Here is a 25,847-nt window from a genome sequence, read left to right as displayed (position 1 = left end):
GTCTCTTACTATTCAGTATGGTGTTAGCTCTAGGGTTTTTTGTAGATGTTCCTCCTCAATTCAAGGAAGTTCTCTATTCCTAGTTTGCTGAGAGTTTTTATCATGGTGTTAGATTTTGTGAAATGTTTTTCCTGCACCAGTTGATATCATTACATGATTTTTTTCGTTTAGCTTGTTCATGTGGTAGATTACATTTTTTTATTTGAATATTGAACCCATCTTGCATAACTAGAATAAACATCACTTGTCATGGTGTAAAACAATTTTTATTCATGTTGAATTCTATTTGCTAGTATTCTGTTGAGAATTTTTGTATCTATGCTCAAGAGACATATTGGCCTGTACTTTTTTTCTTGTAATGTATTTATCTTGTTTTGGTATTAGGCAATTGCTGGCCATATAGAATGAGTTAGGAACTCTTTCTTCTGCTTCTAATTTCTGGAAGAAATTTAACTTTTCTATAAAGATTTGGTAGAAAACTCACTAGAAAAACCACCTAGATCTTATGGTTTCTTTTTGGAAGGTTATTAATTATTGACTTAATTTATTTAATAGATGGAGATGTCTGAAGAAAGTTTTAGTAGCTGATGTCTTTCAAAGAATTGATACATTTTATCTAAGTTATCAAAATTGTTGGCAAAGAATTATTCATAACATTCCTTTAAATGTCCATGGATTAATAGTGATAACCCTTCTTTCATTATTTACATTACTAATTTGTGCTTTTTTCTCTTATTTCTTTAGTTAACCTGACCAGAGGTTAATCAATTTTATTGATCTTTTCCAAAAATCAGCTTTTTGTTTTGCTGATTTTTCTCCATTGTTTTTCTTTTTTTCTATTTCATTTATATCTGCTCTAATTTTTACTTCTTTTCTTCTGCTTGCTTTGAGCTTAAATTGTATTTTTTACTCTAGTTCTCTAAGGTGAAATCTTATTGATCTTAGAAGTTTCTTCTTTTCTAAGAACATTTTATGCTATAAATTTTCACCTGAGTTCTTTAACTACATCCTACAAATTTTGATATGTTGTACTTACAGTTCAAAACATTTTCTAATTTCCCTTGAGATATTTTCTTTGACCTGTGAATTGTTTAGAAATGATTTGGAGGCTTTGGAATATGGGTAAGATGACAGAGTAGGAAGACACTGAGCTTACTTCCTGCCATGGACACACCAAAATTACAGCTATTTACAGAACATCTACTGATGAGAAAAACTGAAAGATGAGGAGAAAAGAGCTTCTACAACTAAAGATATAAAGAGGGAGCCAGAAAGAGGCAGGTAGGAGGGGCAGAGATGTGGTATAGTCAAGACCCATACCCCCGAGTGGCTGACCCCAAAGAGAATAATTACAATGGCAGAGGTTTTCCCCAAAGAGTGAGGAGACCAAGCCCATCCTGTGATCCCCAGCCTGGGGCTCCTGCACCAAGAAGACAAGCCCCCAAAATGTTTGGCGCTTTTTTTTTTAACATCTTTATTGGAGTATAATTGCTTTACAATGGTGTCTTAGTTTCTGCTTTATAACAAAGTGAATCAGTTATACATATACACATGTTCCCATATCTCTTCCCTCTTGCGTCTCCCTCCCTCCCACCCTCCCTATCCCACATCTCTAGGTGGTCAGAAAGCACCGAGCTGATCTTACTGTGCTATGTGGCTGCTTCCCACTAGCTATCTATTCTACGTTTGGTAGTGTATATATGTCCATACCACTCTCTCACTTTGTCACAGCCTACCCTTCCCACTCCCCATATCCTCAAGTCCGTTCACTAGTAGGTCTGCGTCTCCATTCATGTCTTACCCCAAAGTTCTTCATGAAGTTTTTTTTTCCTCTTAGATTCCATATATATGTATTAGTATACGGTATTTGCTTTTCTCTTTCTGGCTTACTTCACTCTGTATGACAGACTCTAGGTCCATCCACCTCACTACAAATAACTCAATTTCATTTCTTTTCATGGCTGAGTAATATTCCATTGTATATATGTGCCACATCTTCTTTATCCATTCATCCGATGATGGACACTTAGGTTGTTTCCATCTCTGGGCTATTGTAAATAGAGCTGCAATGAACATTGTGGTACCTGACTCTTTGAATTACGGTTTTCTCAGGGTATATGCCAATACTGGGATTGCTGGGTCATATGTTACTTCTACTTTCAGTTTTTTAAGGAACCTCCATACTGTTCTCCATAGTGGCTGTATCAATTTACATTCCCACCAGCAGTGCAAGAGTGTTCCCTTTTCTCCACACCCTCTCCAGCATTTATTATTTCTAGATTTTTTGATGATGGCCATTCTGACTGGTGTGAGATGATATCTCATTGTAGTTTTGATTTGCATTTCTCTAATGACTAATGATGTTGAGCATTCTTTCATGTGTTTGTTGGCAATCTGTATATCTTCTTTGGAGAAATGTCTATTTAGGTCTTCTGCCCATTTTTGGATTGGGTTGTTTGTTTTTTGTTATTGAGCTGCATGAGCTGCTTGTAGAGTTTGGAGATTAATCCTTTGTCAGTTGCTTCACTTGGAAATACTTTCTCCCATTCTGAGGTTTGTTTTTTGGTCTTTTTTTATGGTTTCCTTTGCTGTGCAAAAGCTTTTAAGTTTCACTAGGTCCCATTTGTTTATTTTTATTTCCATTTCTCTAGGAGGTGGGTCAAGAAGGATCTTGCTGTGATTTATGTCATAGAGTGTTCTGCCTATGTTTTCCTCTAAGAGTTTAATAGTGTCTGGCCTTACATTTAGGTCGTTAATCCATTTTTATCTTATTTTTGTGTATGGTGTTAGGGAGTGTTCTAATCTCATACTTTTACATGTACCTGTCTAGTTTTCCCACCACCACTTATTGAAGAGGCTGTCTTTTCTCCACTGTATATTCTTGCCTCCTTTATCAAAGATAAGGTGACCATATGTGCATGGGTTTATCTCTGGGCTTTCTATCCTGTTCCATTGATCTGTCTTTCTGTTTTTGTGCCAGTACCATACTGTCTTGATTACTGTAGCTTTGTAGTATAGTCTGAAGTCAGGGAGCCTGATTCCTCCAGCTTCATTTTTCGTTCTCAAGATTGCTTTGGCTATTCTGGGTCTTTTCTGTTTCCATACAAATTGTGAAATTTTTTGTTCTAGTTCTGTGAAAAATGCCAGTGATAGTTTGATAGGGATTGCATTGAATCTGTAGATTGCTTTGGGTAGTAGAGTCATTTTCACAATGTTGATTCTTCCAATCCAAGAACATGGTATATCTCTCCATCTATTTGTATCATCCTTAATTTCTTTCATCAGTTTCTTATAATTTTCTGCATACAGGTCTTTTGTCTCCTTAGGTAGGTTTATTCCTAGATATTTTATTCTTTTTGTTGCAATAGTAAATGGGAGTGTTTTCTTAATTTCACTTTCAGATTTTTCATCATTAGTGTATAGGAATGCCAGAGATTTCTATGCATTAATTTTTTATCCTGCTACTTTACCAAATTCATTGATTAGCTCTAGTAGTTTTCTCGTACCATCTTTAGGATTCTCTATGTATATATCAGGTCATTTGCAAACAGTGACAGCTTTACTTCTTTTCCAATTTGTATTCCTTTTATTTCTTTTTCTTCTCTGATTGCTGTGGCTAAAAGTTCCAAAATGATGCTGAATGAGAGTGGTGAGAGTGGGCAACCTTGTCTTGTTCCTGATCTTAGTGGACATGGTTTCAGTTTTTCACCATTGAGGACAATGTTGGCTGTGGGTTTGTCATATATGGCCTGTATTATGTTGAGGAAAGTTTCCACTATGCCTACTTTCTGCAGGGTTTTTATCATAAATGGGTGTTGAATATTGTCAAAAGCTTTCTCGGCATCTATTGAGATGATCATATGGTTTTTCCCCTTCAATTTGTTAATATGGTGTATGACATTGATTGATTTGTGTATATTGACGAATCCTTGCATTCCTGGAATAAACCCTACTTGATCATGGTGTATGATCCTTTTAATGTGCTGTTGGATTCTGTTTGGTAGTATTTTGTTGAGGATTTTTGCATCTATATTCATCAGTGATATTGGCCTGTAATTTTCTTTTTTTGTGTGACATCTTTGTGTGGTTTTGGTATCAGGGTGATGGTGGCCTTGTAGAATGTGTTTGGGAGTGTTCTTCCCTCTGCTATATTTTGGAAGAATTTGAGAAGGATAGGTGTTAGCTTTTCTTTAAATGTTTGATAGAATTTGCCTGTGAAGCCATCTGGTCCTCGGCTTTTGTTTGTTGGAAGATTTTTAATCACAGTTTCAATTTCAGTGTTTGTGATTTGTCTGTTCATATTTTCTCTTTCTCCTTTTCTTCCTGATTCACTCTTGGCAGGTTGTGCATGTCTAGGAATTTGTCCATTTCTTCCAGTTTGTCCATTTCATTGGCATAGATTTGCTTGTAGTATTCTCTCATGATCTTTTGTATTTCTGCAGTGTCAGTTGTTACTTCTCCTTTTTCATTTCTAATTCTATTGATTTGAGTCTTCTCCCTTTTGTTCTTGATGAGTCTGGCTAATGGTTTATCAACTTTGTTTATCTTCTCAAAGAAACAGCTTTTAGTTTTATTGATCTTTGCTGTCATTTCCTTCATTTCTTTTTCATTTATTTCTGATCTGATATTTATGATTTCTTTCCTTCTGCTAAATTTGGTTTTTTGTTTTGTTTTGTTTTTCTTTCTCTTATTGCTTTTGGTACAAGGTTAGGTTGTTTATTCGAGATGTTTCCTATTTCTTAATGTAGGATTATATTGCTATAAACTTCCCTCTTAGAACTGCTTTTGCAGCATCCTATAGGTTTTGGGTCGTGTCTCCATTGTCATTTGTTTCTAGATATTTTTTTATTTCCTATTTGATTTCTTCAGTGATCACTTCGTTATTAAGTAGTGCAACATTTAGACTCCATGTGTTTATATTTTTTACAGATCTTTTCCTCTAATTGATATCTAGTCTCATAGCATTGTCGTCGGAAAAGATACTTGATACAATTTCAATTTTCTTACATTTACCAAGGCTTGATTTGTGACCCAAGATATGATCTATCCTGGAGAATGTTCCATGAGCACTTGAGAAAAATGTGTATTTTGTTGTTTTTGGATGGAATGTCCTATAAATATCAATTAGGTCCATCTTTTTTACTGTATCATTTAAAGCTTGTGTTTCCTTATTTATTTTCATTTTGGATGATCTGTCCATTGGTGAAATGGGGTGCTAAAGTCGCCTACTACGAATGTGTTACTGTCGATTTCCCGTTTTATGAGTGTTAGTATTTGCCTTATGTATTGCGGTGTTCCTATGTTGGGTTCATAAATATTTAGAATTGTTATATGTTCTTCTTGGATTGATCCCTTGATCATTATGTAGTTTCCTTCTTCATCTCTTGTAATAGTCTTTGTTTAAAAGTCTATTTTGCCTGATATAAGAATTGGTACTCCAGCTTTCTTTTGATTTCCATTTGCGTGTAATATCTTTTTCCATCCCCTCACTTTCAGTCTGTATGTGTCCCTTGGTCTGAAATGGGTCTCTTGTACACAGCGTATAGATGGTTCTTGGTTTTGTATCCATTCAGCCAGTCTCTGTCTTTTGGTGGGAGCATTTAATCTATTTACATTTAAGGTAATTATCAATATGTATGTTCCTATTCTCATTTTCTTAATTGTTTTGGGTTTTTTATTGTAGGTCTTTTCCATCTCTTCTGTTTCTTGCCTAGAGAAGTTCCTTTAGCATTTGTTGTAAAGCTGGTTTGGTGGTGCTGAACTCTCTCAGCTTTTGCTTGTCTGTAAAGGTTTTAATTTCTCCATCCAATCTGAATGAGATCCTTGCTGGGTAGAGTAATATTGGTTGTAGGTTTTTCTCCTTAATCATTTTAAATATATCCTGCCAGTCCCTTCTGGCTTGCAGAGTTTCTGCTGAAAGATCACCTGTTAATCATATAGGGATTCCCTTGTGTGTTATTTGTTGTTTTTCCCTTGCTGCTTGTTGTTGCTATGTTTTCTTTGTATTTAATTTTTGGTAGTTTGATTAGTATGTGTCTTTGCTTGTTTCTCCTTGGATTTATCCTGTATGGGACTCTCTGTGCTTCCTGGACTTGATTAACTATTTCCTTTCCCATGTTAGGGAAGATTTCAACTATAGTCTCGTCAAATATTTTCTCAGTTTTTTTTCTCTTCTTCTTCTGGGACCCCTATAATTCGAATGTTGATGTGTTTAATGTTGTCCCAGAGGTCTCTGAGACTGTTCTCAGTTCTTTTCATTCTTTTTTCTTTATTCTGCTCTGCAGTAGTTATTTCCACTATTTTATTTTCCAGGTCACTTATCCGTTCTTCTATCTCAGTTATTCTGCTATTGGTCCCCTCTAGAGTATTTTTAATTTCATTTATTGTGTTGTTCATCGTTGCTTGTTTCCTCTTTAGTTCTTCTAGGTCCTTTAAATGTTTCTTGCATTTTCTCTCTTCTATTTCCAAGATTTTGGATCATCCTTACTATCATTATTCTGAAATTTTTTTTCAGGTAGACTGCCTATTTCCTCTTCATTTATTAGGTCTGGTGGGTTTTTACCTTGCTCCTTCATCTGCTGTGTGTTTTTCTGTCTTTTAATTTTTCTTATCTTACTGTTTGGGGGTCTCCTTTTTGCTGGCTGCAGGATCGTAGTTCCCGTTGTTTTTGGTGTCTGTCCTCAGTGGCTAAGGTTGGTTCAGTGGGTTGTGTAGGCTTCCTGGTGGAGGGGACTAGTGCCTGTGTTTGAGGCTGGATCTTGTCTTTCTGGCGGGCAAGTCCAGGTCTGGTGGTGTGTTTTGGGGTGTCTGTGGACTTATGATTTTAGGCAGCTTCTCTGCTAATGGATGGGGCTGTTTTCCTGTCTTGCTAGTTGTTTGCCATTTGGTGTCCAGCACTGCAGCTTGCTGATCGTTGAGTGAAGCTGGGTGCTGGCGTTGAGATGGAGATCTCTGGGAGATTTTCACTATTTGATATTACGTGGAGCTGCAAGGTCTCATGTGGACCAGTGTTCTGAAGTTGGCTCTCCCACCTCAGAGGCACAGCACTGACTCCTGGCTGGAGCACCAAGAGCCTTTCATCCACATGGCTCAGAATAAAAGGGAGAAAAAGTAGAAAGAAAGAAAGAGGATAAAATAAAATAAAGTAAGATAAAAAATAAAGTAATTAAAATAAAAAATAATTATTAAGAAAAAAAATTTTTAAGTAAAACAAAACAAAACAATTAGATGGACAGAACCCTAGGAGAAATGGTGATAGCAAAGCTATACAGACAAAATCTCACACAGAAGCATATACATACACACTCACAAAAAGCGCAAAAGGGGAAAAAATAATATATATTGTTCTGAAAGTCCACCTCCTCAATTTGGGATGGTTCATTGTCTTTTCAGGTGTTCCACAGATGCAGGGTACATCAAGTTGATTGTGGAGATTTAATCCCTGCTCCTGAGGCTGCTGGGAGAAATTTTTCTCTTCTTTGTTCGCACAGCTCCCGGGGTTCAGCTGTGGATTTGTCTCTGCCTCTGCGTGTAGGTCGCCTGAGGGTGTCTATTCTTTCCTCAGACAGGACGGGGCTAAAGAAGCAGCCGATTCGGGGATTTGGCTCACTCAGGCCAGGGGGAGGGAGGGGTACGGGGCGAGCCTGTGGTGGCAGAGGCCGGCGTGACGTTGCACCAGCCTGAGGTGCGCCGTGCGTTCTCCCAGGGAAGTTGTCCCTGGATCCCGGGACCCTGGCAGTGGCAGGCTGCACAGGCTCCCAGGAGGGGTGGTGTGGATAGTGACCCGTGCTCGCACAGGCTTCTTGGTGGCGGCAGTAGCAGCCTTAGCATCTCATGCCCGTCTCTGGGGTCCGCACTGTTAGCCACGGCTCGCGCCCATCTCTGGAGCTCCTTTAAGCAGCGGTCTTAATCCCCTCTCCTCGGGCACCAGGAAACAAAGAGGGAAGAAAAAGTCTCCTGTCTCTTTGGCAGGTCCAGACTTTTCCCTGGACTCCCTCCCGGCTAGCCGTGGTGCACTAACCCCTTCAGGCTGTGTTCACGCCACCAGTCCTCTCCCTGCGCTCTGACCGAAGCCCAAGCCTCAGCTCCCAGTCACGCCCACCCCGGCGGGTGAGCAGACAAGCCTCTCGGGCTGGTGGGTCGGCACCGATCCTCTGTGTGGGAATCTCTCCACTTTGCCCTCCGCACCCCTGTGCCTGCGCTTTCCTCCGTGGCTCCGAAGCTTCCCCCCTCTGCCACCCGCAGTCTCCGCCCTTGAAGGGGCTTCCTAGTGTGTGGAAACCTTTCCTCCTTCATGGCTCCCTCCCACTGGTGCAGGTCCCCTTCCCTATTATTTTGTCTCTGATTTTTCTTTTTCCCTACCCTGGTTCGTGGGGAGTTTCTTGCCTTTTGGGAAGTCTGAGGTCTTCTGCCAGCGTTCAGTGGGTGTTCTATAGGAGCAGTTCCACGTGTAAAAGTATTTCTGATGTATCTGTGGGGAGGAAGGTGATCTCCACGTCTTACTCTTCCACCATCTTCCCTATCCCCCAAAATGTTTGGCTTTGATGACCAGTGAGACTTACTTTCAGGAGACCCAGAAGGCTGTGGGAAATAGAGCAGTAATTTGAAAGAAGCCAGGGTCAGACCCACCTGCTGATCTTGTAGAGCTTCCTGGAGAGGCAAGAGGCAACTGGAGCTGACCCTGGGGACATAGGCAAAAGGAGTCAGATGTAGAAAGAAAAATATCGTATGATTTCACTTATATGTGGAATTTAAAAACAAAACAAATGAACAACATAACAAAGAGAAGCAGAGTCATAGATACAGAGAAAAAACAGGTGGTTGCCAGAAGGGAAAGGTTGGGGGAAGAGAAAAATAGGTGAGGGAGATTAATAGGTACAAACTTAAGAGTTGCAAAATAAATGAGTCACAGGTATGAAATGTACAGTGTGGGGAATATAGTCAATAACTATATCAATGACTATGTAATATATTTCTGTGTAACTAGACTTATGGTGGTGATCATTTTGGTATGTATAGAAATACTGAATCACTGTGTCATGTAATAGGAACTAACATAGTGTTGTCAATCAATTATACTGCAAACAAACAAACTCAGAAAAAGAGAACCAATTTGTGGTTACCAAAGGCAGGGGGTGGGGGGATGGGAATTGGATGAGGTTAATTAAAAGGCACACATTCTAGGGAAGTAATGTACCACATGATAAATACAATTAATCCTGCTGTATCCTAAGCGTTCTCATCACAAGGAAAAAAAATTTTAATATTTCTTTAATTTTGTATCTATATGAGATGGTGGGTGTTCACTATAGTTACTGTGGTGTCACTTCATGATGTTTGCAAATCAAATCACTTTGCTGTACACCTTAAACAGATACAGTGCTGTGTGTCCATTATATCCCAATAAAACTAGAAGAAAGGGTAAAGAAATGATTTGGACAGTTAGTTTTACTGGTATTGACTTCTAATTTAATTCCATGGTGGTCAGAGTGCCTACTTTGTATGATTTCAGTTCCTTTCCCTCTTTCCCTCACCCCACATAACTATGAGACAACACCAGGACCTTTACATAAATTAAAACTGATGTCAGTATATCAGTCTCAGAGAGGGATCAAAATGGCAGAGTAGGAGGACATGGAGCTCACCTCCCTACACAAACACATCCAAAATACATCTACAAGTGGAACAAAACTACTATACATAAATATATTAGCAACAAGAACCTATAAGTTCCCTGCATAGCACTGGGAACTATATTCAATATTTTATAATAACCTATAATGGAAAAGAATCTGAAAAAAATAACTGAATCACTATGATGTAAGCCTGAAACTAGCACAATACTATACTTAAACTATACTTCAATTAAATACACACACACACACACACACACGCGTGTATGTGTGTGTGTGTGTGTGTCTTGGGGCCAGCAGGCAGCACCACAGTGGGGTGACCACCTTACCTGTTGTCCCTACTCATTGACACAGTTTCTCTTACTTTACTCAGAAGGCAGTTTGCAGTAGCTCCTGCCAAGAGAGTTCCTCTCACTTTCAGTGTTAAGTGTATTGTTTCTGGGTAAGATGTTAATATTAGGAGAAGGTGAGTGGAGGCCATACTTGAACACTATCTTTTCAACTTTTCTGTAAATCTGAAGTTAATACAAAGTAAGGCCATGAAATAGGTGATCATTACCTCAGCTGTCTCCTATAATTGAGAGTTTCATAAAGGGAAAATGGAAATAATACATTTAATTCAGTTTGCATCGGTTTAACCTAAAGGAGTAAAAGAAAAGCTCTGTTAGTAATTTCTCATTCTTAAGTTCAAGTAAACAGGACAGTAATGGTTCCATTATTTTAGGACATGAGAATGAAAATTGCTAAAAGTTGTAGGTTTAGATCAGAGACTCTTGCAAGAAAGTAGTGAAGGTGGCCTATGAAGCCAGATTTCAAAACAAGTGAGGACAGAGGAGCATTGAATTATAAAGCAACTGTATATAAATCATGGTGTCTTTCAGTGAGTCTGCATGGATGAGAGAATATTTATAGATGCAGAAATCTTCATATGCTCTTAGGATCAGAAGGAAAACCTAGTAATAAGAGATTTCAGATGCTGGAAATAGGAGACAATGGATTTGATACTTTCCTGAAGGAAGTAGGGGTAGGTAGCTTAAAGACCATACAGGTGAGGAACTTGGCTGTGATTTAGAGATGGTAAACAAAATGTACAGTGATCATCATGCACTCATCACCCAGCAGTTCCTGACTTGGTTTCATCTACACCCCTGCCCACTTGCCGCCTCCCATATTGTTTGTGAAGCAAATCCTCAACAGGTATAATTTCATCCATATATATTTTAATATGTATCGCTAAAAAATCCCCTTTAAAAAATAAGAAGCACCAGTTTTACCACTAAAAATAATAATAATCCCTAATGTCACCAAATACCCAGTCTCTGTTCGAAAGTCCAATTAGTTCATATATGTAAAAAATGATTTTATTTTCTTACAGTTTGTTTGAAGCAATATATAAAGAAGTTCAAACCATTATAATCAGACAATATCTCTTAAGTCTTTATAATAGACTTTTTTTTCCCTTTACATTTATGTATTGAAGAATCTAGATCATTTGTCCTTGACTTAGTTCTGGCTGTTATAAGAAAATACCATAGACTGGGTGGCCTAAACAGTGAACATTTACTTCTCACAGTTCTGGAGGCTGGGAGGTCCAGGTCAAGGTGCAGCATAAATCTACCACTTACTAGTTGTATGTTCTTTGTCAAATAACCCTTTGAAACCTTTCTGAGTGTCATGTAGTTGTAATATGAAGCAGCCTCGATGGCACCTTCTGGAGATGGGCACTGCCACCCACTGTCACGATACTGGCTGCCCTGCTGGTACCCACTCATTGGTGCTGCCATGATCTCCAGTGGGAGCCTTTGTCAGTATCTCCCGGGGCTGTTGCTTTTTTTTCCCATCAGCAATGTAGGAAGCCCATAGTATAGAAGCAGTATAATACACATATAGAGACATATTAGTTTGGGGACAAAGAGCCGATATTTCATTTGTTTAGAGTCTAGAAGGAAAGTATAGACCCAACACTTCCCTTATGTCCCAACTTGATTACAGGTTCATTTCTGAAATAGGTTGGACACATAGTGATTAATTTTGAAAATGGTTGGACCAGGGATAGCTACCAGTATATGGAGGACTCTTGTTAGCTGCTAACATCTGAGTCCAAAAACCCTAACATGAAACCTTAAGAGAACTACTGTTGGTGCCTGAGGAGTTGAGTCCTCTTGGTAATAATAACTGCATGAATGAAATCAGCATTTGGATGGGGAAAGAATATCCCATGTTGGAAAGTAATCATAGCTTTTATACGTGTGTGTGTGTGTTTGTGTGTGTGTGTGCATGCTTTGACAGCTTTTTGGAGACTACAGCCTATTTCTTCATGAGACCAAAAATTGGAGAGAAGGAAGTGTCCCCAAATGTTTTCTTCAGTATCTGGCATGAATTCAGCTCCGACTTTAAAGACTTTTGGAAGAAAGAAAACAAACTTATTCTACAAGAGAAGTAGGTGTTTTTCATTTACACAGTGGCATTTTGAAACATGTTTTCTCGGGTGTGGCCAATTAGGGATTGCCAACTTTTATAGCCTGAATGACAAATTAGGTTCTAACTCTGGGTCTCCAGTCTGAGAGGGTGCTGAGATCAGACAGTATTTGCAGCCTGAGTAAGAAAAGTCAGCACAATGGCTGTGATGCTACAAAGGACAGCTAGAGTGATGGTTTGCCAGGACCACCTTCTGGTAAAACAGCTTCTGTGATGAGGAGGCCACACAGAAGCAAACAAGGTAAGAACAGGAGTGAAAGAACACTGCCGAGATGACAAACCCACTCACTTCAAAAGACCATAAGGTAAGACGAATCAGTTTGGTTTTATTTTTGCTCAATTCATTAGATACTGTCAAAATTTCACCATTCATATCAAAATTTCTCCCAGGTGTCACCAAGAAACTGATGATCAATATTTTTTAAAAGATTTTTCAAGAATCTTATCAGATCATATCACATTTCCTAAAGTAAATTCTTTCAGGAATGAAGGGAAGTTTCTCTTCTTAAGTACATGAAATAGAGTCTCTGTCACTTGATTATGAAGGTCACAGGGGTGTCCTGTTACCAAGTCAGGAAGCAGGCTGGCCCATGCACGGCAGCATCCCGAAGTAGCTGGATCTGGAGGGAGAAGGAAAAAGGAAAAGGAAACCTAACCCTAATCCTGAACCAGTTGGTGTGCTTTCCAACATCCTGGCCCTAACAAGGACTTTGCTTTAGAAAACTTACCTCCTAAGGGACTTTATTCATCAGAGCACAAAATTCCAGTTTTCTGCTTATCATCTTCATTTTGGTCTTGCTTACATACAAAACCACGCTCGCCTGCCTAGTCTTCATCTGTAAGTAGATTCTCATCCATCCTTAAATCAGGTGAAGTTAATTGCGGACACGTCCTGAGCATGTGGACTGTGCCTGGCTTGTGCTCACTCACAGAATTACCTACCTAGAACCCAGGCTCCATCAGAGAAGGGAGTCTGCTTCAGCGAACAATGGATGCAAAAAGAGAGCAGTCTGAGCAGAAGGAAAACACTGAGCTTATTCTAAACACATCACCAGGAGTTAACATAAAAGATGAGATGTTAGAAGTCCATGCGGGTGAGACAGGAGGGAGAATCGTGTAAACACGGGCACATTTGGACCACCGTTCATTTCTTTCAGACTTAGCTGTATGTTTCCAGTTTTTCACCCAGCAAGGCTTGCTCAGCTTGGACAACGGTGAGGAGGAAACTGGTTTTAATGTCAGCATGTCACAGACAACCTCCCTTCCTGACGCCACTACTCCCCACGTGCCTTCTTCAGCTCTGATCTAAGCCTGGGCCCCTAAAGGGACTGGGGCTCGTTCACACTCAGGAACAAAATGGAAAGATCAGTGTTTCACTTTGCGAGGGAGCTGAGACGATCCTGTTGAGAGTGGACATGGTGGGATATAGGCATGGACAGGGCAGGAGTGAGGAGACTGGTGTTGGGGGGCAGCTGCCCTGAGGGCACATGATGAGGAAGTGAATTGCATCAGAGGCCGCAGGCCCTGTGGAGGTGGCTCTGGAGGTCCTGGCGCGAGATGGCAGGGGGACTGTCATTTGAGCTCCCATTACTGCGTGGCTTGTAGGGAAGCTGCTGAGAGGCCCCCGTGGAGGTGATGTCAGGAAGGACCAGCCATTTGCAGCCTGTGCTTTCTGAGATAGAGTTGTGTTACCAGGCAACACTATGGTTAACAGTCCACTGTTTATGATAGTTGATGCATTGGACATGCCCACTGAATATCTCATAAAATCAACCCAATCCTTTTTTTATACTTCATCCTTTGCTAAAAAAAAATTACAATGGGCTTTTTGAGTCACCCTTGGTGACTTCACTTTCAACTTGGCAGTGCTGTGAACTGGCATGTGACAGGTGCTCTCCACTGCACACTTCTCATTTTCCTAAATCATTTGCTTTTAATGAAAGGCTAAGAAAAACATGTGGCAGGTGAGAGAGCATCTTTGCCCTCTGACTTCCAAACTATATTACGTCTCTTGGCAAAGAGACTGGTTTGGAAAGTAAGACTGTTGGTCTGAATTGTTTGTAGCAAAATTTTGTCCCTTTCCTTAGTGGAAAACCAGCCACAAAATTTCAAGGAAACAGTGCGAAATAAAAACGGCGGGCCTGTTATTCAAAAAGTATTAAAAATTTCAAGACAGCAAACTGTTAAACCAAGTGCAGAGCCCTGAGAGGGGGCCCTGTGTGCTGCACAAATGCCCACCCTTGAAGGCAGCCTTGCCCTGGTGTAAGCTTGCTGGCACGTGCTCTGCAGTTAGGTGAAAGGGTGTTTCAGGAATGTTCCGATGCCCCCAGACATGTACAGGACACAGGGTGCAGCCAGTGGAAGGGTTAAACCCCTGACACACCGATGTCAGTGTGAGCAAGGCTTCAAGTGACATGTGCTTCAGATGGGATGCTCTCCCCAACCTGAGTGTTCCCTCCTCTTCTCCTGTGATATGTACTGGCTGCATATTTTCATAGTCCTGTACTGCTCTTACTTTATACCATGACTTCTTCCATGTTTGCATTTGTCTTTGTTTCTCGGACATGGTGTTTTGTGTCTTCTTTTTCAGTGTCGCTCTCAGGGCCTCTAGGCCACAGTGCCCCCTTTTGGTGTTTCCATACATATTTGCTGATTTTACTTGTCACATTGTATTTGACGCAGACACGGAAATAAGAACTTAGTCTAGTAAAGTAATGAACGTGTTTTCTTAGGTAATTTAAGTTTGCCACTGGAGGTAATAAAAACCCCACTCCAAACACTGGAAGCAAAAAGAGAGACTTTGTTTAGACGGTCAAACCACAGAAGAGCAGGATGGAAGGTGGCTGTGGGTGCCTGAGTGTGGAAATCCTAACTAACCACAGCTGTGCAGGGCAGGTTGAGGGGGCTGTTAGTCAGGTGTGTCTCTACCTGCCGCCCTCCACCTGTCTTTTAAATGGCCCCTCCTCCTCCTCTCCTCTCTCTCCTCCTCTCTTTATCTCTCTCGTCCTCACTCTCTCACCCTCTCTCCCCTTCCAGCACCCTCCCTCCCACCTGCTCTGTACTCCAGCCTAACTTCCAGGCCAGGCTGTTTCTTTATGAGTGGACCCCTGGCCATCAGTCCAGCCATGGCTCACATTCTCCTAACTCAGGAGGAGAGGGCATTCTCTACCCTGTAGATTAATTCCAGGGAGGAACTCCAGAGGAGTCGTGTTCATCTTTGGATCAGCCACAGTGGCCAGAGGCATGGATACCGTGGTTGGTTCAGTGGTTCACAGACGCAGTCCTGCAGCCAGAGGGGAGTGTTGCCATGGTCGACAGTCTCGTTCTCAGCACTGTCACTGGAGTTAGGGAGAGCAGTTGCCCAAAGAAAGTAAATAATAATCTACTAGCCCTAATTTATTAAGCCTTTAAAGGTAACCTGTGTAACTAGCAGAATGCCCTAGCATGGTAGAAATAACCCAAAAGGTGGTTTAATGGTGTGGTTGAAGTTTTCTTTTCTGTTCAAGTTTTCCTTGCTCTAATTTGGAAAGTATACATTGAATAATATGTTTAAGGTTGTAAATACTCTATAAAATGTCCTCATCCCATTCTTTCTAATCGGTGGCTGAGTACAGAGTGGTAGTAACATATTTTCTGACTTTTCCTAATGACTCGCATGAGTTAGTAGATGTATTTCTTGAAATGGTGAAATTCTAGTCTATGGTGAAAAGGTCTGCTGTCCTTCTCATTGATGTGGTGTGGAAAACATGAGCATTTGAGTTAGCTCTCCCTCTTGCCCACTTGAGTCTTAGGAAGGCATGCTTTCTTTTTTTTTAAAGAGTTTTTTGACGTGGACCATTTTTAAAGTCTTTATTGAATTTGTTACAGTATTGCTTCTGTTTTGTGTTTTGGTTTTTTGGCCACAAGGCATGTGGGAAGCTTAGCTGCCCCACAAGGGATGGAACACGCAGCCCCTGAATTGGAAGGTGAAGTCTTAACCACTGGACTGCCAAGGAAGTCCCAAGGCATGGTTTCAAAGTCAGCAAAATGGAGACAGTAATACCTGTTTTGCAGTGAGACTGTGTAACTAAATGAGGTTATATATTAGAGTATGTAGCACAGTGTCTCCATGCTAGATGCTCAGTGGCTGTTTCTCCATCATTTAATATAAAGTCCTGATCATGACAACACACAAGGTCATGTGACATTCTGGTAAGGCGTGTTAAGAACACATCTGTATGAGACCTGAACCAAGATGCTGGAGTAGAAGGATGTGCTCTCAATCCCTCTTGTGAGAACACCAGAATCACAACTAGCTGCTGGACAATCATCGATAGGAAGACACTGGAACTCATGAAAAATGATACACCACATCCAAAGATACAGGAGAAGCCACAATGAGATGGTAGGAGGGGTGCAATCACAGTAAAATCAAATTCCATAACTGCTGGGTGGGTGACTCAGAGACTGGAGAACACTTATACCACAGAAGTCCATCCACTGGAGTGAAGGTTCTGAGCCCCACATCAGGCTTCCCAAGCTGGGAGTCCGGCAACGGGAGGAGAAATTCCTAGAGAATCAGACTTTGAAGTCTAGTAGGATTTGATTGCAGGACTTCGACAGGACTGGGGGAAACAGAGACTCCACTCTTGGGGGTCACACACAAAGTAGTGTGAGCATCGAGACCCAGGGGAAGGAGCAATGGCCCCAGGGGAGACTGAACCAGACCTACCTGCTAGTGTTAGAGGGTCTCCTGCAGAGGCGGTGGGTGGCTGTGACTCACCATGGGGACAAGGACACTGGCAGCAGAAGTTCTGGGAAGTACTCCTTGGTGTGAGCCCTCCCAGAGTCTGCCTTTAGCCCTACCAAAGAGCCCAGGTAGGCTTCAGTGTTGGATTGCCTCAGGCCAAACAACGAACAGGGAGGGAACCCAGCCTCACCCATCAGCAGTCAAGCAGATTAAAGTTTTACTGAGCTCTGCCCACCAGAGCAACAGTCAGCTCTACCCACCACCAGTCCCTCCCATCAGGAAACTTGCATAACCCTCTTAGATAGCCTCAACCACCAGAGGGCAGACAGCAGAAGCAAGAAGAACTACAATCCTGCAGCCTATGGAACAAAAACCACATTCACAGAAAGATAGACAAGATGAAAAGGCAGAGGGCTATGTACCAGATGAAGGAACAAGATAAAACCCCAGATAAACAACTAACTGAAGTGGAGATAGGCAACCTTCCAGAAAAAGAATTCAGAATAATGATAGTGAAGATGATCAAGGATCTCGGAAAAAGAATGGAGGCAAAGATCGAGAAGATGCAAGAAATGTTTAACAAAGACCTAGAAGAATGAAAGAACAAACAGAGATGAACAATACAGTAACTGAAATGAAAACTACACTAGAAGGAATCAATAACAGAATAACTGAGGCAGAAAAATGGGTAAGTGACCTGGAAGAGAGAATGCTGGAATGCACTGCTGCTGAACAGAATAAAGAAAAAAGAATGAAAATAAATGAACACAGCCTAAGAGACCTCTGGGAAATTATTAAACACAACAACATTCACATTATAAGGGCCCCAGAAGGGGAAGAGAGAGAGAAAGGACCCAAGAAAATATTTGAAGAGATTATAGTCAAAAACTTCCCTAACATGGGATAGGAAATAGCCACCCAAGTCCGGCAAGCGCAGCGAGTCCCATACAGGATAAATCCAAGGAGGAACACGCCGGGACACATAGTAATCGAATTGACAAAAATTAAAAACAAAGAAAAATTATTGAAAGCACCAAGGGAAAAATGACAAATAACATACAAGGGAACTCCCATAAGGTTAACAGCTGATTTCTCAGCAGAAACTCTACAAGCCAGATGGGAGTGGCATGATATACTTAAAGTGATGAAAGGGAAGAACCTACAAACAAGATTATGCTACCCAGCAAGGATCTCATTCAGATTTGAAGGATAAATCAAAAGCTTTACAGACAAGCAAAAGTTAAGAGAATTCAGCACTACCAAACTAGCTCTACAACAAAAGCTAAAGGAATTTCTCTAAGTGGGAAACGCAAGAGAAGAAAAGGACTTACAAAAACAAACCCAATGGGCTTCCCTGGTGGCGCAGCAGTTGAAAGTCTGCCTGCCGATGCAGGGAACACAGGTTTGTGCCATGGTCTGGGAAGATCCCACATGCCATGGAGCGGCTAGGCCCGTGAGCCATGGCCACTGAGCCTGCACATCTGGAGGCTGTGCTCTGCAACGGGAGAGGCCACAACAGTGAGAGACCCGCATACCAAAAACAAAAAACAAACAATTAAGAAAATGGTCATAGGAACATACATATCGATAATTACCTTAAAGGTGAATGGAATAAATACTCCAACCAAAAGACACAGGCTTGCTGAATGGATACAAAAACAAGACCGATATATATGCTGTCTACAAGAGACCCACGTCAGACCTAGGGACACATACAGACTGAAAGTGAGGAGATGCAAAAAGATAGTCCATGCAAATGGAAATGAAAAGAAAGCTGGAGTAGCAATACTCATATCAGATAAAATAGACTTTAAAAGAAAGAATGTTACAAAAGACAAGGAAGGACACTACATAATGATTGAGGGATCAATCCAAGAAGAAGATATAACAATTCTAAATATTTATGAACCCAACATAGGAGCACCTCAATCCATAAGGCAACTGCTAACAGCTATAAAAGAGGAAATCGACAGTAACACAATAATAGTTTGGGACTTTAACACCTCACTTACACCAATGGACAGATCATCCAAAATGAAAATAAATAAGGAAAGGGAAGCTTTAAATGACACAATAGACCAGATAGATTTAATTGATATTTACAGGACATTCCATCCAAAAACAGCAGATTACACTCTCTTCTCAAGTGTGCATGGAACATTCTCCAGGATAGATCACATCTTGGGTCCCAAATCAAGCCTCAGTAAATTTAAGAAAATTGAAATCATATCAAGCATCTTTTCTGACCACAACACTATGAGATTAGAAATGAATTTCAGGGGAAAAAACATAAAAAACACAAACACATGGAGGCTAAACAATACGTTACTAAATAACGAAGAGATCACTGAAGAAATCAAAGAGGAAGTCAAAAGATACCTAGGGACAAATGACAATGAAAACACGATGATCCAAAACCTATGGGATGCGGCAAAAGCAGCTCTGAGAGGGAAGTTTATACGTTTACAAGCCTACCTAAAGAAACAAGAAAAATAACTGAAATAGAAACAAAGAAAACAATAGCAAAGATCAACAAACCTAAAAGATAGTTCTTTGAAAAGATAAACAAAATTGTTAAACCATTAGCCAGACTCATCAAGAAACAGAGGGAGAGGACGCAAATCAATTAAATTAGAAATGAAAAACAGAAGTTACAACAGACACCGCAGAAATACAAAGCATCCTAAGAGACTACTACAAGCAACTCTATGCCAATAAAATGGACAAACTGGAAGAAGTGGACAGATTCTTAGAAAGGGATAACCTTCCAAGACTGAACCAGGAAGAAATAGAAAATATGAACAGACCAATCACAAGTAATGAAATTGAAACTGTGATTAAAAATCTTCCACAAAACAAAAGTCCAGGACCAGAAGGCTTCACAGGTGAATTCTATCAAACATTTAGAGAAGAGATAACACCCATCCTTCTCAAACTCTTCCAAAAAATTGCAGAGGAAGAAGCACTCCCAAACTCATTCTATGAGCCCACCATCATCCTGATACCAAAACCAGACAAAGATACTACAAAAAAAGAAAATTAATGACCAATATCACTGTTGAATATAGCTGCAAAAATCCTCAACAAAATACTAGCAAACAGAATCCAACAACACATTAAAAGGATCATTCACCATGATCAAGTGGGATTTATCACAGGGATGCAAGGATTCTTTAATATATGCAAATCAATCAGTGTGATACACCATATTAACAAATTGAAGAATAAAAACCACATGATCATCTCAATAGATGCAGAAAAAGCTTTTGACAGAATTCAACACCCATTCATGATAAAAACTCTCCAGAAATTGGGCATAGAGGGAACCTACCTCAACATAATAAAGGCCATATACGAGAAACATACAGCAAACATCATTCTCAATGGTGGAAAACTGAAAGCATTTCCTCTAAGATCAGGAAAAAGACAAGGATGTCCACTCTCACCACTATTATTCAACATAGCTTTGGAAGACCCAGCCACAGCAGTCAGAGGAGAAAAAGAAATAAAATGAATACAAATTGGAAAAGAAGAAATAAAAGTGTCACTGTTTGCAGATGACATGATACTATACATAGAGAATCCTAAAGATGCCACCAGAAAACTACTAGAGCTAATCAATGAATTTGATAAAGTTGCAGGATACAAAATTAATGCACAGAAGTCTCTTGCATTCCTATACACTAATGATGCAAAATCTGAAAGAGAAATTAAGGAAACACTCCCATTTACCATTGCAAGAAAAAGAATAAAATACCTAGGAATAAACCTACCTAGGGAGACAAAAGACCTGTATGCAGAAAATTATAAGACACTGATGAAAGAAATTAAAGATGATAGCAACAGATGGAGATATATACCATGTTTTTGGATTGGAAGAGTCAATATTGTGAAAATGACTATACTACCCAAAGCAATCTACAGATTCAATGCAATCCCTATCAAATTACCAATGGCATTTTTTACAGAACTAGAACAAAAAGTCTTAAAATTTGTATGGAGACACAAAAGACCCCAAATAGCCAAAGCAGTCTTGAGGGGAAAAAAACAGAGCTGGAGGAATCAGGCTCCCTGACTTCAGACTATACTACAAATCTACAGTAATCAAGACAATATGGTACTGGCACAAAAATAGAAACATAGATCAATGGAACAAGATAGAAAGCCCAGCGGTAAGCCCACACACCTATGGTCAACTAATCTATGAGAAAGGAGGCAAGGATATACAATGGAGAAAAGACTGTCTCTTCCATAAGTGGTGCTGGGAAAACTGGACAGCTACATGTAAAAGGACGAAATTAGAACACTCCCTAACACCATACACAAAAATGAACTCAAAATGGGTTAGAGACCTAAATGTAAGACCGGACACTATAAAACTCTTAGAGGAAAACATAGGAAGCACTCTCTTTGACATAAATCACAGCAGGATCTTTTTTGATCCACCTCCTAGAGTAATGGAAATAAAAACAAAAATAAACAAATGGCACCTAATGAAACTTCAAAGCTTTTGCACAGCAAAGGAAACCATAAAGAAGATGAAAAGACGACCCTTAGAATGGGAGAAAATATTTGCAAACAAATCAATGGACAAAGGATTAATCTCCAAAATATAGAAACAGCTCATGCAGCTCAATATTAAAAAAACAGACAACCCAATCCAAAAATGGGCAGAAGACCTAAATAGACATTTCTCCAAAGAAGACATACAGATAGCCAAGAATCACATGAAAAGCTGCTCTACATCACTAATTATTAGAGAAATGCAAATCAAAACTACAATGAGGTATCACCTCACACCAGTTAGAATGGGATTATCAGAAAATCTACAGACAACAAATGCTGGAGAGGGTGTGGAGAAAAGGGAACCCTCCTGCACTGTTGGTGGGAATGTAAATTGATACAGCCACTATGGAGAACAGTATGGAAGTTCCTTAAAAAACTAAAAATAGAATTATCATATGATCTAGCAATCCCAGTACTGGGCATATACCCAGAGAAAACCATAATTCAAGAAGACACATGCACCCCAATGTTCATTGCAGCACTATTTATAATAGCCAGGTCATGGAAGCATCCTAAATGCCCATCGACAGACGAATGGATAAGGAAGATGTGGTAAATATATACAATGGAATATTACTCAGCCATAAAAAGGAACGTAATTGGGTCATTTGTTGAGACGTGGATGGATCTAAAGACTGTCATACAGAGTGAAGTAAGGCAGAAAAAGAAAAACAAATATCGTATATTAACGCATGTATGTGGAACCTAGAAAAATGGTACAGATGAACTGGTTTGCAGGGAAGAAGTTGAGACACAGATGTAGAGAACAAACCTATGGACACCAAGGGGAAAGCTGCGGGGGGGGGGTGGTCGTGTGATGAATTGGGCCATTGGGATTGACATGTATACACTGATGTGTATAAAATATATGACTAAAAAAAATCACATCTGTAAATACAAGGCATTATTGTGACTCAGTTGCTTTCTTCGTTGGTAAAATGTCTTGATTCTGAGTCCAAGTTGAGCTTTTGTTTGACAGCGTTCATGTGACCTATCACTTCTTATTTACATTATGCTCTACTCTTGTTTTGATGCTTCAGACAGCTGACCCATTGGTTTTGTCGTGAGTCCGAAAAAATATTTCTTCATATACTTGCAACTAGGCTTGTACACTTGTTAATAAGAAATTCTTCTTCAAAGAAATTTGGACTAGTTATTACTGAGCAACACAAAACATATGAAAAATAACTTTAAAAAAATGTCAGCTCGACTCTGTCCAGAATATGGGGACAAACTGACGTGAATGGTGCCCAGCCTCTCCCCAAGGCCTCACAGAGCACAGTGTCCATGCGTGAGGACCCAGGTGACCCATGTCTTATCTCCAGGAAGTCATCAGCATCACCAAGCCACGTGGGGGCCCAGGGGAGCTCGGACGACTTAGCACAGGGTACTAGGGACACTTGTGCTTTTCCACCGTGATGGAGGAACTGTGGTCCTTGGAGAGACAATTTCACTGCCCGCTTTTGCTCTGTTGTAGCCAGACTCAGTTTTCAGGCAGAGTCCAGCTTGTGATGTGTGGTCATCCTCTCATTCCATGTTAAGTGTCCAGGCACAGGAGACCCTCAGTCATTTGATGAAGGCCCCGTCTCCCTGGAGCTGACAGCCTAGCCTTGGTGAGGTGTCACAGGAGGGGGAAGCAAGAGGGGCATCAGTGCCTCCAGAATTATTCTTTGCACACAGATCTGAATCAAGTAGGAGCTTCACAGGCGGTCCTAGGAGGGGAGGACGTCCTAAACTAGGAAATTGGGCTCTGGCACCCGGGCTTCAAGCCCCATCGTGTGCAGTGCAGCCTATCACCATTTCACTTGTAGTCAGCTTAAGACTTTTAAAAAATATTTATTTATTTATTTGGCTGTGCCAGGTCTTAGTTGCAGCATGTGGGATCTAGTTCCCTGACCAAGGATGGAATCCAGGCCCCCTGCATTAGCAGCACAGAGTCTTAACCACTGGACCACCAGGGGAGTCCCAGCTTAAGCCATTTTGATTTCATAAATCAGTGGTGACATTAGTAAGAGTTGTGTTTAAAGTGCTGTCTAACTTAATTTGCTGGTTCCCTTTATTCTGAGGCAGGTGGTCTTTGAGGAACCAGGAGAAAGGGCAGCTACTCCTCCAGCTGCACGAGCGTGTGTTAGTCAGGTCTAGTCTCTGCCCAGCTGGTCTGTGGTTGGAAGGAAAGCGTGTGAGTGTCCGGCCTTAGGAGGGTACACGTTAGACCAGAGGCACCTCATACACTGAGCTGTGTGTTCAGGTTCAAAGTATGATGTCATCAGAGTAGAAGGAAGCAACCACTTTCAAAGCAACTGAAAATAAACCTGAGCTAAGGAAAGAGGCTTATTATTCTGTAGTCATGTGTTTGTTGGACACATAAGTGGAACTGCCTCTTGGACCTCTGCCCAGCACTGTCACATTGGAGCAGTACGTGAAGTTGGCCAACCGCTTACCCATTAAATTCAGGCATCAGTTTCTACAGGAACGACCCATAAAGCAACCCTCTTCCTAGTTCTGACCCCTGTAGTGGGAACCTTGGAAGGAAATTGACAAACAAGACAGGACAGTGCAAATGGTCCCTGAGAATATGTAGGGAATGTGACCTAGGCTCATTAAAGGAGTAATTAATATGCATTAAGATGTAGTAGGAGGGCTTCCCTGGTGGCGCAGTGGTTGACAGTCCGCCTGCCAATGCAGGGGACACGGGTTCGTGCCCCGGTCTGGAAGGATCCCGCATGCCGCAGAGCAGCTGGGCCCGTGGGCCATGGCCGCTGGGCCTGCGCGTCCGGAGCCTGTGCTCCGCGGCGGGAGAGGCCACAACAGTGAGAGGCCCACGTACCGAAAAAAAAAAAAAAAAAAAAGGTGTAGTAGGAAATTAAATTCATGAATTTATTAATTCAACAGTTATTTATGCGCTACTCTGTGGTCGGCAAATTCCCTGGCCATGTGGATCTTACCCTCTAGTGAGAGATGCAGACAATAAAAAAGTAAACACGCACATTTTAAAATTATAGGTTGAAATTAGCACTATGTGGAAAGTAAACAGTGAACCATTTTTGCACAATAAAAAGCAGAAGAGTTTCATTTAGAAAGTTTGGTCGGAGGAGGCCTTTCTGAAGAGGCAACATTTACGTTGACACCTAAAGAATTTGAGACTGGTGTAGGGGTACAGTGGTGAGCCTGGCAGGTAGAGGTGCGGGAAGGTCACAGCAGCCTGGCAGAAAAGACTGACTGATCTCCAGGTCATGAGGTGAATCTGAGGAAACAGGCAGGGGCCTGACCGTTCCGACCCTTGCAGTCATGGTAAGAGGCTGACTTTTATCGTGGGTGCAGTAGAAGGCCATCACAGAGCTTTTGAAAGAGGACAACCTGAGATGATTCATGCAGAGAAAAGATGGTTGGTGCAATGGGTAGGAAATTGGACGGTGGTATTGAGAAGCAAGTTAGGAGTTACTGAGGAAACTCCTCAGTAACCTGAGGTGACCCAGGTGAAAGGTGTGATATTCTGCACTAGGAGAGGCAGCAGAGGAGACGGGAAGAGGGTGCTGGGACCCTACACACGCGCGTTAGCACAGGTTCCTGGCTGGGGCAGCTCTGGAGGTCAGGAAAGTCTAGTCTCAGCTCCATGAATGATGAGCTTATGTTAACCAGACCTTAGAGATCAGGAAAGTGAGCTTCCCCCTTTCTTCTCCTAAAGTGATTTACAAGGTCTGAAACCCTGGGTATCGGAAATTTACTTTCTAAAGCTTAGTTCTCCAAAAATGATGTAAAATCCTAAGGTGAAGGTTAGATGGAAAAAATCTATGCATTTGCTTCATCTTTCCATGTTCCAAGAGATCTTTTTAAATTTTGGAAAATCCTGTCTCTAAGCCTCATGTTCAAAAATGGAAGAAAGTCACCTTAAATGTTGTGGTTCCAACTCCCAACAGACAGCTGGGGCCAAGAGTCAAGAAAATAGCTTTTCCACAGACTTTTTTGCTTTGAAAGGATTTAACCTTGTTGCACCTTCTGCTGAGTTTGCAGAGGCTTGTAATGGTATTTGAGCAATTATTCATTTCCCTTCAGCATTTGCTAAAAATATTTTTTGGTGTCTCTAGCGAAGTTTGTCATAAAACTGTTGGCAAAAAATATGCTTCATGGAGTAAAGATATTTAAGATTACCTGTTAAAAATAACATCGTGCAGCTTATATGAGCTGCAACTAGCTCCTACAACAAGCTATATCTTTACCAGCAAGCCGTTATTTGGGGGTCATTTAAATTTCTTTAGGAGCCTCTCAAACAATGTGATGGTTATAACCTGCCGGAGGAGGGGGCCAGACCTGTTCGATTTGTCCAACGCCGATTTCTTAGGTTTGTATGGACTTCTGCCGGAGCCTGGATTTTTTAGGTAGTGACAAATGCCCCTGCATCCACCCCCATGTGACGTCTTCCTGGCTGACTCGGAGCCCCCGGT

At 41.0% G+C, this 25,847-nt stretch overlaps 1 protein-coding gene across 1 annotated transcript in view; it reads left to right on the top strand.

Annotated features, from left to right (window-relative positions):
* Positions 1-25,847, top strand: part of FMN2 (formin 2) — a 315,362-nt gene that overhangs the window by 272,287 nt on the left and 17,228 nt on the right. Inside the window, exon 16 of the mRNA XM_049696985.1 lies at positions 11,922-12,071. Within this exon, the coding sequence (XP_049552942.1) occupies positions 11,922-12,071 (150 nt within the window). The remainder of the gene's footprint in view (positions 1-11,921; positions 12,072-25,847) is intronic.

Source organism: Orcinus orca, chromosome 14, assembly GCF_937001465.1.
Source record: "Orcinus orca chromosome 14, mOrcOrc1.1, whole genome shotgun sequence".
Lineage (NCBI taxonomy): Eukaryota > Metazoa > Chordata > Mammalia > Artiodactyla > Delphinidae > Orcinus > Orcinus orca.
This window is presented reverse-complemented; position numbering and strand designations above follow the sequence as displayed.